Source organism: Strongylocentrotus purpuratus, unplaced genomic scaffold (assembly GCF_000002235.5).
Source record: "Strongylocentrotus purpuratus isolate Spur 01 unplaced genomic scaffold, Spur_5.0 spur5_scaffold_6, whole genome shotgun sequence".
Lineage (NCBI taxonomy): Eukaryota > Metazoa > Echinodermata > Echinoidea > Camarodonta > Strongylocentrotidae > Strongylocentrotus > Strongylocentrotus purpuratus.
Genome location: NW_022145612.1, coordinates 30,572,712 through 30,591,153, shown reverse-complemented (window position 1 = coordinate 30,591,153; position 18,442 = coordinate 30,572,712). Strand labels below are relative to the sequence as shown.

General features: G+C 37.4%; 1 protein-coding gene across 3 annotated transcripts; it reads right to left on the bottom strand.

The window, feature by feature from the left end:
* Nucleotides 1–3,973: 3,973 nt before the first annotated feature.
* On the bottom strand, nucleotides 3,974–17,075 carry LOC115919115 (BLOC-1-related complex subunit 6-like). 3 transcript variants are annotated; one of them, XM_031000455.1, is made up of 6 exons: nucleotides 16,967–17,075; nucleotides 12,062–12,807; nucleotides 8,977–9,161; nucleotides 8,285–8,368; nucleotides 6,329–6,405; nucleotides 3,974–5,047 (listed from the first exon to the last, which is right to left on the bottom strand). In XM_031000455.1, the coding sequence occupies exons 2-6, from the start codon at nucleotides 12,717–12,719 to the stop codon at nucleotides 4,999–5,001; spliced, it is 1,053 nt and encodes a 350-aa protein (XP_030856315.1). In that variant the 5' UTR covers nucleotides 12,720–12,807; nucleotides 16,967–17,075; the 3' UTR covers nucleotides 3,974–4,998. The 3 variants fall into 3 exon arrangements, with proteins under 3 accessions (XP_030856315.1, XP_030856318.1, XP_030856317.1); XM_031000458.1 differs by having other exon boundaries at nucleotides 12,206–12,807; XM_031000457.1 differs by having other exon boundaries at nucleotides 12,062–12,801; nucleotides 16,967–17,071.
* Between the last annotated feature and the right edge of the window lie 1,367 nt (nucleotides 17,076–18,442).

Here is an 18,442-nt window from a genome sequence, read left to right as displayed (position 1 = left end):
TTGCTGGTGCAATGAAAGAAGGAGGAAGAGTACACTTGAGAGCTGTAGTACAGAGTCCAGAAACGTGAGCCATGACCTCTGGTGATGAACGTAGATTCAGTGAGATATTGTTTCCTACATCAAGGATCATTCCATGGATGGAGTAGGTTGAAGATGTAGGCTTGCGCTTGTTTGTTATGCAAACAACTTCTCTTGGAAGGATGGAACTCCATTAGCCACTTTCTTTCCCTCTTCTGCAAGGCATCTAAGTCTTCTTGAAGTAGTGCAGCATCCTGAGGTGATGTGATTCTCTTGTAGACCGCACAGTCATCAGCAAATAGCCTTGCTATTATAATCAACAAGATATTTCTTGTTATCAACAGGATTTCTTGTCTTGATATTGCATTTTCCTATTGTAGTGAGTGTTGATTCGTTCCAAATTTGAATCTGCACCACTTCCTTTCTTATTTCGTTGTGAGGAACGACATTCTTCCGTGGGAGTAGATTCACTGTAGCCAACATCAAATTCTGTAGAACTTTGCAGGAATTATGAATATGTCATGCATGTCCTATCTGTGAAATTTAAACGTTAGCAGTGTCCCAATATTCAAATTATGCAAGGAAACCTGTTCACTTGCTAGACTTCACCGTCAGACACTATTGAGTGACTGACTGGCTTTTTTTCTTCTTTGGTAATAACATACATAAAATGAGCAGAAAGGGTACATGAGCATTTGTCTACATCAATAACCCACTTCTTGTAATGGCCAAAATTAAACTGATTGAATCTTTGCGCAGCATAAAACGTACGGCCATTCGCTACAATGGTCTGTAAATCAGACTATTACTTACTGGCCCTGTAGCTCTCAAGTCAATTCGACAACTAATAATCGTTATTAACCTTTTCATTTGTTTGGCCTGCAAATGGGACATAGTACCTTTAAAACATAAATTAGTTTCTCTGAACCTTAAAGTTTAGACATTTGTAACTGTCCAGGGGAGTAAAAATTACTTGTCCAGTTTGTGTTTATTTCCGGTCAGTCACAGGGTTTTATTCTCTTTTAACAATCCATCAACTATGCCAAGTATGGCCTGGATAGTTAAATGTGTCCGATTCACTTGGCAAAATATGTTTCATATCCACTATCCATGTGTTGTGGATGCATGCAGGTGTATTATTTTCACCTTTAACTTTTCACCGTGGTGCGATACACATGTGCTACATATATGATCATGGTTCTATGAAGAAGAGTTTTAAAAAAAGGGAAAGGATCCTAGATAAGAATTTGAAGTGATATTTTGTCTTCTTGTTGTTGTCGGGTAATATTTGATATTGAGAGAAGAGAAGAGAATAGCAAGGGAGTTTAATAGAGAGGAGAGTGAGAGGACAGATTATAGGAATATTTGGGAGTGTGAGAGGGATAAATAAATATTAAGACAGGAAGTGACATGCAAGGCTATTTTTCGAGATAAATTTTTATAAATTGAATCTCTGGGGAATGTAGTCAGAATGTGCATTTATAGTTGCATGGGAAATGGTATTGGCGACAATACTACATGTCTGCAAAAACTTATTACCAATATGTCAGAATATCTCGAATTGTTATTGTCTCTTTGTTATGCAAAAGAGAGGTATTTGATTGTTTCCCCACCTGCAAAGGAAGCGCGTATTTGAACCTACTTAATAAATATAAGCTCTTAAAAGCAACTCTGGCTCTTGTACCCAAAGAATGACAACACTTTTCACACATGCACTCAGATATATTAGACTTCACAAACACTTATTTCTTTCCCTGTCTTGTGTTTTGTATCAATGGCACTCGTATATTCCTGCTCAGTCCTTTACTTCAAACATTCTCTTTTTTTCTTTCTTCAGCATCCCTCCTCAAATCACATCTCTGAAAACTCTATCACTTTAACTTCAATACATGTTCAGTCTTTGATACAATCGTGACTTCTTAAAATGTTTTTATGTCCGTTTATATTTGTTTCCTTTTCAACATTAAAATATCTTTCACAATGTATACCATAGACGTGTGCTGAATAACACATTAAATTGCAATGGACCGACCACTTTGACAAAAATAACATTGATATAAATGTACAAAGCCTAAATATACCCTCATATTTCACTGTAGAAATGACCTACCATTATGAATTCAATCTCAACATGAAAGTAATCCCTCACCTCTACCCCCCCCCCCCCCAAAAAAAAAAAAAATTACATATTAACAAGGTCTACAAGTGGTTTGCTTGACTCATATTTTTCATACATATAATGACATTAATTAAACGATTATTTACAACTCCAATGAGGCATAAGTAAGAGAGAGAGAGAGAGAGAGAGAGAGAGAGGGGGGGGGGGGGGAATAAAAGCTAGATCCAGTTAACTTAATTTAATTGTTAAAACTTTAATCCTAACAAATCCTAGGATATTTAGGAGACTAGTGGGGCATTGCAAGAAAGTTGAATTGCTATCAATTGCAAATATCGGTCAATCGCAACTTTTTTGCAACGCCCTATAAGTGAAGAGATATACATGTATACTGTATTTTTAATGAACATCAGGACCTGAATTTTTTTAAAATTTGTTTGTATGAAGTACCCTTGAACTCCCATTAGTGTGAAGTACATGGCATAAAAGAAATGTCTGTATTCACTTCCAAACTGCTTTAGAAATGAGAACTCTGGCTTTAAACATGCTTCCCTAATATGGCCCTTAGCTTGAACACTGAAGGAAAGTAGCAAATGATTCTGCAAAAATCACATTTACAATTTTATTATACATAATTTGTAAAAGCTCCCATCACTCTCCCACTAACACAAGGGTGCCATTCATTTCACACACTTGCTGCAAGAATTGTTGAAATCTCAGAAGCCTGAGTGAACCCCCCCCCCCAAAAAAAAAAAAAAAAAAAATCATGACTGGCTATTCCAGTAGCTCAGATACTGTCTGCATAATGAAAGTAGGCAGCAATAGTTACACACCTGAAATACATATATTCAGTTATAAATATACCTGCAATGTGCTCTTGTTATGCAACATGCATTTAAAAAAAATTACATCATATTACCCAGAACAAAACGTCAATGTTACACTATTTTCATCTTCAATAACACATCTGAAGACAAGCAACTTGCATAGAAGCTGATTACATAATCTTGCACCATCCATATTAAACAAAATATATACAAATTATCAATGACTGAATCTAAACACACGTACAACCATGCACAACACATCTTTGCTGCGAGTACATGTTTCACATTTTCTAATAAATAATTTGGAATTAGGAATGTCACTGTTCAACAAATTGAATGCATGAATGTAAAATTAGCGGATGCAAGACACTAATTGACACATTTTCTTCTTCTAAAGTTTGAAGTGTGCAAGAAGGACATTTCAAATGTCAGAATAAAACATAAGTTGGAACTGTCAAGCAAAATGTGGCATAACTTCTCTACCAGTCCAATGTCTTCAAAGGATATTGCACTGTCTTCTTGGTGCATGGCACATAAAGCTTGGATTAATTTTGCATTAATATGCACATAAAACTTTTCACAGATATGTGCTCAATTTCATTTGCAATGTATACAGTACTAATAAACTGTAGAAGAACATATTTGTTAAATTGTTCTCTGTTGACATATACGTTCCAGTATGTAGATCTACAGAGAAAAATATATCTGTATACATGTCCAAGCAATATCTGTTTCTGTATCATAATTATCCAATCTAAAAATATCTGTATCATATTTTTCAATTTCAAATGACTCGATGTAAAAGTGAAAAATTAAATGATGATTAAAAATATTCTGAATAACAGTTTAGGACTACAATTGACATGATGTGTAATCTTATAAAATCATATATGTACAAAGTACACTTAGGAGCAGTACATTTATACATGTATATTCTTGGGTAATACAATAAATACATCCAGTGCAGGGTGCATGATCTTGTCTGGGATATATCAACCCTTCAAGATCTTAAGGGATGCAAGATTCTGGTACATGTAGGTGAAGACTGACTAAAAAGTGTCCCACTTTCCTTCCCTTCCCAAAGACACACATGTTTTGTCTAATCTCATGTAATCCCATTAGCTCTTGCACTGTCAATATATTCTGAGGCACACATTACCAAATGGGCCATGTGTCACTGGTACCTGATGGGAGAGATTTGTTGGGACCGAAAGAAAGCTCATGTGGCACTAGATAACAAGAACATCCTTGGCCTATATGGTGGCTGGGAGAGAAAAAAAAGCCACTGGGCCAAATGGGCCATGTGTCACTGGAACCTGATGGGAGAGATTTGTTGGGACCAAATGAAAGCTCATGTGGTACTAGATGACAAGAACATCCTTGGGCTATGATGGCTTGGAGAGAAAAAAAAGCCGCTGGCTTCAGAAAGCAACGGATTCCAGGCTGCCTGCTCAATACCCTGTGGCAGACCTCGCAAACCTGGAAGGAGACGTTAGACGAAGATATGAGAGCATCTCATCACTTCACCCTGGCGGATGCTGAAGACCGGGATTCTTGGAGAAGAGCCATAAAGGAAATGAAATGTCCAACCCCACAGCATGGGAAAAACAGACGCGTAATGATGATGACGACGACGACGATGATGATGATAATGGATGATGCCATCAAAGGGCCAATGGTGTGATTAGGAGGACTAAAATGTGTCTCTTTCTGCATGGTTCATACTCGGGAGGAAAGGATGAGGGGTCAATTCATATTTTGGATTTCTGCACCTGCATGTGATGAAAACACTCGGCTGGTACATGCATGTCGTAGGGTGATACCATACAGCAAGTATCATTTAGTATGTCTACTCTCTTTAGTTTAAGACATCTAGAGATAGCTCTGCAGGCAGTGTTCAAGACTGATTTGGGCAATCTTTGTGGCACAAGACTATCTTCATGCAAGGATAATGTGGATGCTCATTACAGGAGATGCCTGGCTATGCTGTACAAGAAGCTCATTGCAGGAGATGCCTGGCTATGCTGCACAAGAAGCTCATTTACATAGGCTCTCCAGTTCATCAAGTTGACTATTGATTGATTTACTGTTATGATTACGGTCAAGGAGAAATCAGTTCATACATGTATACGAAAATCAAATGATTGATACACATACATAGTGGAATCAGAGACAGAAAATCAGCAAAATCAAACAAAACAACTTATGTATACTAAAAAAGCAAAGGAGCTAGATTGTTTTTGTGCCCACAGCATTCAAGAATTTCCTCTCTACCAGATACACCCATTTAAAGCCTACTGCACACTATACGATCTAATTTTGGAAGAATTTACAATAACATATGATAAGAACATTCAAATGTCGTAAATGATATATTACTTGAATGGTCATATCATTAATAAAAATTACAATGAATTGATTTCACGCTTCCTTGAGGGAATAGCTAAATCCGCTCAGAATCATAGTGACACCATACCAGTAGTGGGATTGTACGATTTGAAACCGATTCAGCTTTCATTCTGACAAGAAAGTTTGTAAAGACCAGTTTTAGCCCCCTCTCAAAAATAAATGGAAGCTCTTATTACCAATCATGTGAAAGAATATGTTTTGACTAATACGTGATGATACCAATTTTGCCGGAAAACCGCCTATTGATATATTTGGTAAATATTATATCTTTTTGGACCCGATAGATATCGCGCACGTGTCGCGTAGTCCATAAATCTTTCTGTGTTCAGTGCTTGTAACTTCAAGACTGGGCCAAATTTCTTATCATTTTGATGATTCCAGAACGTTTCTTTTACAATGTAATCGCATGACCAGAACTGGTCTTTAACTTTAAATGCACTCAAATTTGGGTTGTTAGCATTCTTATCATTATTTAAAACCTAAATCAGAAATATGATGTTTAGACTTCTATATCTACAGTAATATGATTGCCATTTCTTCAAAAGACTGGAAGACAGAAAGATTGTATAGTGTGCAGTGGGCTTAATACACCTGGGTAGAATGTGGGAATTGTACATTTTTTAATTGCCAAAGGACACTAGTGCTATGTCAGGCCCTGCACCTAAAATACTTACATCTCCATCAAGTTTAAACCACTTGACTACAACATCTCTAAAATGCACAAACCAATGAACTAATTCAGGCACAAAAAGCAGGTACTGGTAAATGGTTTGAAAACCAACATCAGGGCCCCGTCTTATAAAGAGTTGATATTAATCGCAACTTCTTTGCGATTGATATCAATCAGAACTATGAAGATAAGAGATAGGAGACTGCAAACTATAAGACGGGGCCCAGATCATTCATACTGATCTGTGAATTAAAACCTTCTCCAATCTGCATTTTTTTTTAAGGATACATTTGCTTGGCAAGATCATAAACCATTGGCATGGAAAAATTCAGTTCTTCCACTTTGGCCATAAGAGCATACATCGCCTGCAACAGAAATGGAAAAAAAGAATGAAATAGTTACCCATCCTTCTACATCATCTTAACACTAAACATATATTGACTGGTAGGGAGTGCGATATTTTCATTCTTCGTACGGCCAAAGGGAATTAACTCCCCTGGGTTCTACAAATGTATACTACATGTACATCCATTTCCAGTTAATAACTGTTCTATTAGATAGCATTGATTACATAATAATATGGATTCACAATCTATAGTTCCATCTAGCAAATTGGGTACGTAACCCAAAGGAGTGCCACCGATCTTTAGACTCAAATTCACATGACATGACGTATCATGGGAAAAAGTCGACATTGTATCACTTGTGGCTTTGTTATATACCCAAGAAGAAAAGGAGATTCAATCACAATATTTGATGGGAAATGTTTAAATAGCTTGCTGCGCTGCACTGTTTGAAAGATGTATGTGGACCTGCGAGCTGAAAAAGTGGCCAGTCGCGGCTTGCCAGTTGGGGTGCTGTTAATTGTGAATCCACCCATTGCGATGTCATGCCTTGTCTTGTCATGTCATGTCTTTTTTCTGGAGCCGTCCAGTCTTCCTTGTCAAATGCACATGGCTATAAAGACAACTCAAACAATAGGTATAATGCTAAAATATACTCATTTCAACACAACGGTCAATATAAAAAATGACCTATGTTATTGTTATTATCGATATGTAATCTGTTGTGACGTCATATGTAGTTGACTTGTTGATTATCCACAGGATTGACGCTACCGGGCGAACCAGAATAAATCATATCCGAATCATTAAAGGGATCGTTTAACAATGTTAAATCTGAGATACACGGCCCTACGTGTTATCAGTGTCTGTGATATGGTGTTAAATTGAAGCCCTAAAAAAAATTGCACTTCAAAATGATCAAGAAGCGCCTCAAAAAAGTAAAAATCTTTGAGTGACCGGTTTTACCATACTCTTTTTCCCAACAGACTGTAGTGTAATGAAAACCGTTTGGCAAACGGTTTTCAAAATTTGTAATTCCAATCATAAATATCTTGATAATCAGACAGGCGATCGGCTTGTAAAAGTCATGGGGTTCCTGACTGACCTAAAGGTCTATAATTATCATTGCAGCATGAGCAAAATCCAGAATTTTGTTTCAGAATCTGAGACAAATATATCAGTGTGAACTTAACTTATTGAGTATGTGTTGGTGTGTACCAAGCTGAGTAATCCCTACAAGATATATAGTGTGTAGCAATCTGGAGTAAAATATACAAATTACGATCCTCACAATCAATATCACGTGATGAATTGTGGACCAATCACACCTTTGTATCAGTAAGGACTATCTAATATCACCACTTGTTTGGGAACAATGAGTTTATAGCAATTCTATGCATGCTTAGGCCCCCCCAAAAAAAAAAAATAACATGTTTAGCGTCCCGTTTTTTAGAAAAATAGGAAGGAGGAGGCCTTCTTTCTTTTTTTTTTCCCTGACAGTCGGGCTATTTTTCTAGATGGCTGCCAACATTTTTTTTTTTTTTTTTAAAATCAGAAATAGATCCATTTTAGCAGTGTTTTTCATGTTTTTTTTCTTTAAAAAAAAAAATACAAAAATACAAACAAAAAATAATAAATAGGAGGCAGCCCTCAAAAAGGAAGCGGGCGGGGACGTGGCCTTAGTATTAATCATTTTTTTTATCTTCCAAGGCTAATTTGATTGAATGAAAGTAAATGATAATGACTTGTATCACAACTCTAGGAAATTACATTCTTGGCTTACAGACTGTATCAAAAAAAATGTAGATACTAGGGAAATAACTCCAGTATGTATCCTAGGAATGGACTGACTTTTATATCAGTGCTGATATAAATGATACTTTAGGATTGTTCTGCTCACCTTCACACTGTGATCCACTGTAATTCCTGCTTTTTCTACTGCATCTCTGTATGTCTGTATGTGACCTACTGTTATGGCTGACATCTGATCATGTAAGCACAAAAAGAAGAAAAATATAAAAATACACTCAATGTCACATGATAATGATAATAATAATAATAATAATAATAATAGGTCCATTTATATAGTGCAGCTACATGTACTTTATAAATGTGTTCTTCTACGCTTTATAATACACAGTATATTTTTACCCCGGCTGTAGCTGAGGCGCCATAAAAAGTCTCTGAAGCATTCATAGAATTTCTTCCTACCTGGTACCCATTTACTTCACCTGTGTCGAGAGTGAGATTTGAAGATTAATGTCTTGCCAAAGGACATTTAGTGCTGTGGCGGGACTCTAACCGTGAACCATGTGATCCAATGACACCTCTACTGATCAAATGTTTATTTTGATTGTCAAATAAAGAGAAAAGGTAATGTACATTAAAGATTTCTGTGTCAAACACTGTAAGAAGGGCAGATTATACATTCTAACACTTGGTATTTTCTCAATAAAACGAGCAAAGAAGAATTTGCAGTCAATGTTTCAATTTTGCTTGAATATAACAGGATGAAACAATGTTGACAAGTACTGTACAAGGTTCGGGGGAACAAACAAAAAGGTGTTCTTGCAGTGAAATACTGATGCTTACATTATGCAAGCTATTTGAGAGGTGTCCCAGCATGAGGTTGAGATTATCAGCGACCATGTGACATTGCTTCTCTAGGTCTTGTATAGCCTCAGGGTCTATCGGAGGAATCATTGCAGATGGACCTACGGCGACTCCAAGCTCTGTTGCTGACGAGGACGAAGAGGTCATGGATGGTGGGGTTGTTGCTATGGTAACAAGTATTACAGGAGATAGAAGATGATTTAAAAAAAAAATCAATATGCATCACAATGTCTGATGACATGAATCTCACTCACAAGACTATGGTTACGTTTGAATGAATTTTGTTTTTAGAGTCTAAAATTTAGACAGATAACCAAGCTTTATCACAGGGTATTTACATGTACATGTAATTCCATTTTTGTGACCGATTATAGAGATAGACGAGGGATGGCTATCATGGCTTTTACAGAAATACTTCTATACAGAATTTACAGATTTCTTCCTCTCCGTCATAATTCAATCGTACATTTTTCATATTTTGGTGTTAATGGATTTGCAACAAATATGGTTATCAGTGGCGAGATTGAAATAATGATTTCTTAAACTACTTGTACTGACGTGGAGTTCAGATAATCATAGTGGGTACATGACAAGGTTAAAATGAATTCACTTACCCACGAGAGAGTATTGCTCAACCTACAAGCAAGTTGAAATTAGAACTGCACCTTGCTAAATTTGTTCAATAATTAAATAATATTATAACCCTCACAGAAAGAAAAAAAATAGTCTAAAATCAGAATGAATCACATTCAGGATCAGGAATTAAGTCCTACAAACCAATTATCATGTGATTTTTATGATGGTATCAACTCTGAATATTTAGGTATTTCCTATTTGATTTAGCTGCATTAGCAAACTGTATTATATTAATTCCCTACTTCCTGGCACTGTTTAGTTTATAAATGACGATCGATTAATTTCTTTTAGGGGTTATCAGGCTCTTTAAATTTGTGAAGCCTACATGTAGCTTTAACAATTTTGAAATCATATGAAATCAAGTTTAAAGGTGCTTTAATCCTCTAATACTTGTGTAAATGAAGGATAAAAACGCCTTTCAAATATCTTATAAAAGAATTTGTAGGAAATGATTCCTTGCATATATATTCAAGGTATATTCAATTCAATAATAAAACAATTATGGTTAAATATCAAATGAATATTACAAGAATGAATATTTTTGACATCTTTGTAGTACATAATGAGAAAATGAAACTGAATTTTCTGGGGTAAATAAGCAACATTCTCAATAAACTTGATTTCATTCCAGTCTACTTTGTACATTCAAAACGGGTATTAGATAAAATATCAGGAAATGACCTGAAACCTAATCCAGATTTCAGAGTAATTAAGTGGGTCATCAAGATAACCATCCCAAGTCCATCCAAAACACTAAATCAAGCAAACAGATATTAATAAGTCTTCTCAGTACATAGCCTACACACTGTGCATTAGATGTACAATATATATTTTACATTGAGGACACATCTCTTTCAATGCATTTTTGTGAATTAATTTGATTAAAAGATGTGAAGAAAACAAATGAAATTTTCAGTCTTGGTCATTAGATAAAGAAAAGCAAACAAGTTAAACCAAATCATTGTGAGTTTGAATCTGAGCTCATGCAAGTTAGTAAACTTATCATTAATAAGCAATTATGCATAGTGTGCATGTATAATATGGAAATGCAATAAGTACACAATGAACTTGTATTCAGTTGTTAAATAATGTACCAGTACTTCATGGTTCATACACTGTACATGTATGTAAATTACATGTTCATGAGCATATACATGTAGGCCTCATTTCCTTTGGTACAAAATGGTAAAATACATTGTACTTGGTAACATGAATATGTACACAATGAGAAACATTTTTACCCTTGAGATGATCAATGAAAACAAAATGTATGCAAATAATGCAGCATTTCATTTGCAAACAGATGCACAAATGGCAAAACAACAATTCTGCTTTACAGCAGAGAAGAGAATGAAAATTCACCTCCTGTTTAATAGAGTAAGCATTTCCCATGCAATTGGTTCCCATGTCACCCTAGGGTTTCATGCTTAACCCCACATGCCAGTATCCAACTCAGTGGTCAAATGTCCAGTGGTTTCATCATTCTCATCATCTTCAAGCTAGACTTTGTATTCAGATTCTAATGAAATAGGAACAGCTTGATATTAAAGTGATGTGAAATCTGAATTTTGGAAGTGAAATGAATCAAGCTACAAAACTAAATGAAACAAAAAAATTAACGAACTTGTGGCATGCTATTAAACCAAGCTGCCTTTTTATGGATCAACAAAATGTAAGTGTTTTAATAAAACAAATAAGAAAATTAAAATGCGCAAGAGAATATTTTTATATTTTATAGCTCTTTTTTGCATGGACATTTCACCACAAGGTAAACCCACACCAGAATGTGACAAATCCTTGTTCATTTAAATATAAAAAAAAGCAAACCTTAAAGTTTGTTTCCAATATTAATCGCTATTGGCATCAAATGGAAGGTAATACTTAATATTTGAAAACAACAATAAATGAAACAAAATCATAACAAACTTGTCAACCGAAAAAAGGGGGAAGTGAAACATTTTCCCAAATGAAGTTTAAAAATATTATACTTTCTTTAATTGAAAATATATATACAGTAGGCTTGCAGTTGTACCATGTGAGAGAGAGAGAGGGAAGATTGAGGAGTCCTGAAAAGGACTCTCTGTAATCTTTTCTATATAATTTCACTTAAAACTGAGTCAGTCTTAAAGAAACTTAAGATTAATTCATGTATACTGTTTAACTACAAAGAGAAGAGAGTTTGAAAAATAGGGTGAAGTAAGGAGGGGTCTGTGTTAAAATTGTATGTTATTTTAAAACAATTTGATGTAAAAATGAAACAAAATATTTTGTTGGTGCGCAGCGTGCATGCACTACTGACTATTCTATTTTACTTTGTGCTCCAATGCTCTAGTTTGCTTTGGAAATTTTCCCAATTACTTTCCCAGATAAAAAGAGGTAAGGTTTTGTCACATCCTGCCAAGACTCCCAAGGGGGGTGGTTTACCTACCCCATGGCATCATCTGACTGGTGGTGGGGTAAGCAGGAGATGTTGCCCCTGAGGTGGACCGGGAGGAACCCACACTCTGACGGATTTTCTCTAGGAGATCATCAGCAACATACGATACCATTTCCCCTTCCCTGGACAGCGTACCATGAAGGGGCAAGGAGCCCATCGCTGACCCCACAGGGTCCTCTCGAGGTGAAAAGCGTTCCACAGATCCCGTCGCTTCCACATCTGAAAGTTCTGCAATAGAAGATGATCTGCGTTTGAGCTTTACCATGGGTTCAGGAATGTCTATGTGAAGGTCATCTAATTGTTTTGAGACATCAGCAAGCTTTTGCTCACATCCAACAGCACAATCTATATGTTCAACATGTTTTCCACTACCTATACTATCACTATCTCCATAATCCAGAAAGGCGTCATCTTCTTCTTCATCAGGGTCTTTCTGTTGCTTCTGAGTTCTTAGAATATTCATTGCTGCTTCTGCAAGAGGATCACATTCAAGTCTCCCTTCTCCATCTCCTTTCTGATCTCCTTCAGTCTCTTCCTCATCCCATAATTGTTTTTGCATACTAGTCTTCTGTGTTGATTCATCTGTACTTTGAGCACCTTCTGCTTCTCCTCTGGCAGGCAGAGGCCCGGGTGATTCTGTTCCATCCATGGTCCAAAAGTCTCAGTTCATTGAAGGGTCGAACCCTTTCAGAACGTATCAGCATATCCTTTGTGTCCTCTTTGTTTGGTAACTGCACCTGCCAAAAAAAAAAAATCAAAATTAATGCATCAAAGTATCAACTATAAGAACAAGTGAAAGATGGAAGTAGAAGTAAGAGGACAAGAGAAATATAAAATATTCACTTAATATGTTTATCACAAATGCCATGATATCTACGATGTACAGATGTAAGTGTAGAAAACTACAAAATATCAAATTACATTAATATGGTCACAAACTCACAATTGTAAAATGCTTAATACTACATTTCTAACTTACGGTAGCGCTTTACATGATCACCCTGGGCATTGGATTCAATTGCTAATCCACACATAATAGTGCACACACTCTGCTCCCTGGGCATTGGATTCAATTGCTAATCCACACATAATAGTGCACACACTCTGCTCCCTGGGGAGTTTTCCTGCCAGGCGCCATTTTACAGGTGCGTACAGTGTGTACATATGCAAATCCAACCACATTAACGTTCGCATCCTACCGAGTACCACACCTGGGTGGAGAGTAGCACATCTAGATTAATGTCTTGCTAAAGAGCAGCCATTAGTGCCACAGTCAGGCCTTAAATTAATCGACGGCCATCGACGGCCAGGCCGTCGATGCCCCTATGACTGGCCGCGGTGCCCTCCCAAAAAAAGATATATTCACGGCCAAAAAGGCCGTGCCCTTTTTTTCAAACTGGCCGACGTGCCTTTTTTTCCAACTGGACGTGCCCTTTTTATTTTAAATTTGCGCACATAAAACCACCAATTGCGCCCATAATCATCTAAAACTAGACGGCAAGGCGCAAGTGTTTTCCGTGTAAATGCGCCCATAAATTATTAGAACAGTAAAATACACGAATCACGAACAGTTTGCCGCCCACGAGCTCTCTTCTAGCTTCGTATTTAGTGCTTTAATAAGGCGAAAGTGCCGTGAAAATGCGCCCTTTGTTATTATATAGGCAATGCGCTAGCGCACGTACGTACGTACGTTCATATTATGCGATCGCATGATATGCATATGGTGTATGCTGTTGACGCACGCACGTACGTACAAATCGAAGGCCAGGATCAAGAAAACAAATCGTCAAATGGAGAAATAAACAAGCATTCAAATAGTCATTAGAGATCTGTCGAGGTTTGTTTGTAGGCCTAGTTTATTATTTTATCTCAAATAGAATTTAGAATTATCTTATTAATAAGTTAAGAACACCTACGATGTTCTCGATCGTAGTTACTCTCATTTTGCCACCAGCCGACCTCGCTTCAAAAAGCTACCCCGCCAGCTTCCCAAGACGAACGTTTCGAGTCCCGGTAAAATTCCGAGGGTGCATCGGTTTCGCTGGCAAACTTCCAGCCCGACAGCTTCCCACCAAAAGTGGCGAGAGTGTGTGTGCGAGGAACGATTTTGGTTTCGTGAATGCACGTTACGCAACTGAGCTGAGCGTGTCAGTGTCACTTTCAGCTGTCGAATGTCTATAAGGACATTTTTACATCTTATTTCATTAGTTAGGCCTATGTAGACCTTTCTATACAACAGTTAAAAAGATAATTTCTTCAAATTTGCTCCTAGACCTACTACCGAGAGAGTGGCGGAAGGTTTGTGTGTGAGGTGCGATTTTGATTTGGAATACCCGGCCCGGTAAACTTGCCAATTAAGTCCTTCTGACTTTCGATGTTTGTGAAATTGACAATTTATTTATTCATTTGCTCATCAATATTTTTAGTTACTTTAAAATACTGTTTAGTGTGCAAGTTTGATGTTCTTAATCAATCTTTCCTGTTCATATTGTTTAGATTAAAAAGTTATTAAATTGATCGTTCGATCTATTCACATTATGAAATTAACATTTGTAGACTCTCTTTGAACTTATGATTAGATAAGCGGCCTATATGTTTTTGGAAAATTGCCCCTTGCTCTGGTAAATTCCCGTGGCAAAGGGCAACTTAAAAAAAAATTGCCCCTTGCTCCTGGCTGCTAAATCTAAGGCTTGCGGGCCGCCGCCTTGTTTGCAGGCGCGTAGCCAGAGTTTGGTGTTTGGGGGGCACATACATGTAATCGATCGAGGTCAAAAAAAGGGGTTTACAAAATTTCAACCGATCCTGGAAATTTTAGGGGGGCACGTGCCCCCCCCCCCCCCCCCCCCCCCCCCCCCCCCCCCCCGTGGCTACGCGCCTGCTTGTTTGTATGTACCGTAGACCTCTATACATTCTGTGAAGAAGCTGGTGCTAAAAGTCATGGGAAATTGATCCTGCACAAGTTTCATAAAATACACATGACATCTAACAAAAATAGAATCAATTTTTTTGGCCTCATACTCGATGCCCTTTTTGTAAAATATTTTGGCCTCGATGCCCTTTTTGTAAAAATATTTTGGCCTTGGTGCCCTTAAAAATATGAGGTACTCGAGGCCAAACTGGCCTTGCCCTAAAAATGACGAAATTTAAGGCCTGCACAGTGATCATGGTGAATACGGTAGCTCCAGTCGTCAAGATCTTCCAAGATTCAGTGTCAGTACATGTAACGTAGAACTTTGGCTTACATCTCGCGCATGCTCATCATCGCCTTGTCAATGCGTGTCTAGTAAGCGCCAGTTATGTGTGAAGTGCGCCACCTGAATATAGCACGACATGTCAGCGCGTTGTTTAATCTTTTGCATTGGCGGGACCATTGTGCTCTCTACTTCAATTCGAAGCCGCTTGAGCGGATCAGCCAATGGGAGCACATAAACTCACTGAACAGCGCTCAGTATTGCTTGAATTTCTATGTGCAGTAATGTGCACATTGAAAAAGAACAGGGGGTCTGAGCCACTCCAGCAAAGCATAGAGAGTCAATGTACCATGGTAACCATGGTACTTTTGTCCAAATTACCATTCACCATGGTAACCATGGTTATCATGGTACCAAAACAATGGAAAACATTGGGTCATTAAACAGTGTATTTCATTGTTTTGGTACCATGATAACCATGGTGGATGGTAATTTGGACAAAAGTACCATGGTTACCATGGTACATTTTTGTAAGGGATATATATTGACCTCTAACACTGCATACTTGCTGTGAGGCAGGTATTATTAGACTTACCGGTATACACAATATACACACCACACAATATTGCATAGACTACACACAATAGGACCGGTTGGGCTGATCGGCAAATTTGACACTAGACTTACAATTTGAATTTTTAAATTATTCTTTTTAAAGGTAAAGACCAGTATTGGAAACGCCCCAATTTCAAAACATGAAATGGAAGCTCTTATTACCAATCATGTGTAAGAATATGTTTTGACTAATACATGATGATAACAAATTTGCCGGGAAACCGCCTACTAATTGTTATATTTGGTAAATTAGTTTATCTATTGGTATGTGACTTTTTGTGAGAGATAAACGCACGTGTTGTGCCACGTGTGCGTAGTCCCATATACATCTTTCTGTGTACAGTGCTTGTAACTTTTCGAAGACTGGGCCAAATTTCTTATCATTTTGATGATTCCAGAACCTTTCAGTAGATCTACACACTAATGCTGATCAACCTTATCTGATCGATTCCACAACGTTTCTTTCACAATGCAATCGCATGACCAGTCTTTATCTCTAACATCAGTAAGTTGAAAAATGTATTTTACTGCTATTTAGGCGTCATCAACTGTCACTAAAGTACTGATTTTTAGTGAAATCAGTTGAGTTTTGTACAGCTACAGTGGTGTTTGAAATGTTGAGAATCAAAAGCACAGCTTTACTACACAGCCAGGATAGTGATGCTCCTATGTTTGGTCTGCATGAGCAGGCCATGTTTCACAAAGGAAAACTAGACTCTAGACCTATATCTTTTTCTGTTTGTCACAGATAAGGCTATACCTGGCCTCCTTGTGAAATAAGCCAGGTATTTGTTCGAGTGTCTTAGCTTAGCTTTGCACGCACTTAACTTGCGTGTAAAGTGGTGTGAGCTGTGGGAAGGTGAAATCCCACAGACATAGGCATTACAGTTTTATACACAGACAGTCACACAATTATGTCATGAACCGGGGTTATGAACCGCTACTCGCTACGAAGTGAATGAGCAGTGGATTATTTCACAAGATTGCAAGAATACCCATTAACGTTATTATATTTGTTCACAAATAGGCCTATATAAGTATTTAAATCACATTCATTGTATTATATCTTAGACAATTTAGAGTATTTCACCTTCATCGGTCTGCTAAAAAGGGCTAAAGCCGGCTCAGCTCAGCTCATCGTACAGTCGGATCCCAAACGTAATCTATACGCAGCGCATACGGAAAACGGTAAATGTGTAACAGTGAATTTGGTCCGCCTAGCTTGATATTTTGGTCCGCATGCGCGCAATGCATAAACTGCAGGAAGATTTAATGACTATGGCAAAGAGATTTGCTTTAGTATATTGGTTATTTGAAGCTAAATCAATGTTTCTTCCAGGGTTGCAGTGCATAGTGGTTGATGTCATTTAATTACCTTTTGTTTTTTGTTGTGAGGAGGGATTCGAATTTCTTGAGTTTCCTCAACATATTAACTTTTCTAGTGCATGCATGCACACTTTCACTATAATACGGTACCGTATACGGTCAACAATTTCATTTTGAATCTGATTGTACAATGACTCCAAGAAATAGTATTTGTACATTACAACCATAAAGTTATTAAGGAAAAGATTATCAGGCTGTGGAGGATTTTTCCTTATAGTAACCTGCAGGGTAAAATACTTTAAAGGATTGAGTGAAATATTATTCAAATGCGACCAACATTCAAGAGAATCAGTATTGATTGTATTGCGAAGAGTCTGTTGTTTTACAGCATATATACACCAACGAAAGGTCGTCAACATGTTTGAAATAAGGTACAGACTAGACGGCGGATCGACTTCCAAAGGGGGGGGGGGGGGGGGGGGGGGGCACCAACAAAAAGGGCACCTACAAAGAGAAAGGCTCAGCTCCCTTACAAAAAAAATCTATGATATTCCTATGGTACGGCTCTATGGTGAATGGTATTTCTATGATATATTATATGGTAGAATATATTTCTATGGTATACCACACAATTGCTGAATGGTGGAGTTCTATGGTCAATGGTATATCATTGATGCCGTCCTATGGTGTATGGTATATGGTAGACTATATTTCTATGGTATTTCTGTTGAATGGTATCCCTATGGTGGAGGATATTTCAGTGGTAGCTCTATGGTGGATGATGACTTTATGGTATATCTATGGTGGTTATGTGACTCTATGGTAGCTCTAAAGTGAATGGTAGATCTATGGTAGCTCTATGGTGGCTGTATGGTGTATGGTATTTCTACGGTATGTTATATGGTAGAATATATTTCTATGGTATTTCTGTTGAATGGTATCCCTATGGTGGAGGATATTTCAGTGGTAGCTCTATGGTGGATGATGACTTTATGGTATATCTATGGTGGTTATGTGACTCTATGGTGGCTCTTAAGTGAATGGTAGATCTATGGTAGCTCTATGGTGGCTGTATGGTGTATGGTATTTCTACGGTATGTTATATGGTAGAATATATTTCTATGGTATTTCTGTTGAATGGTATCCCTATGGTGGAGGATATTTCAGTGGTAGCTCTATGGTGGATGATGACTTTATGGTATATTAATGGTGGTTATTAGTGACTCTATGGTGGCTCTAA

What these genes read in the sequence shown, in the direction of transcription:
- LOC115919115 (XM_031000455.1), bottom strand. Translation starts at nt 12,719, where the DNA reads ATGGATGGAACAGAATCACCCGGGCCTCTGCCTGCCAGAGGAGAAGCA. An exon ending in CAGTCAGATGATGCCATGGG is followed by an intron (nt 9,162 to 12,061) that starts GTAGGTAAACCA and finishes TTGTTACCATAG; the next exon opens with CAACAACCCCACCATCCATG. An exon ending in TCTCAAATAGCTTGCATAAT is followed by an intron (nt 8,369 to 8,976) that starts GTAAGCATCAGT and finishes TTACATGATCAG; the next exon opens with ATGTCAGCCATAACAGTAGG.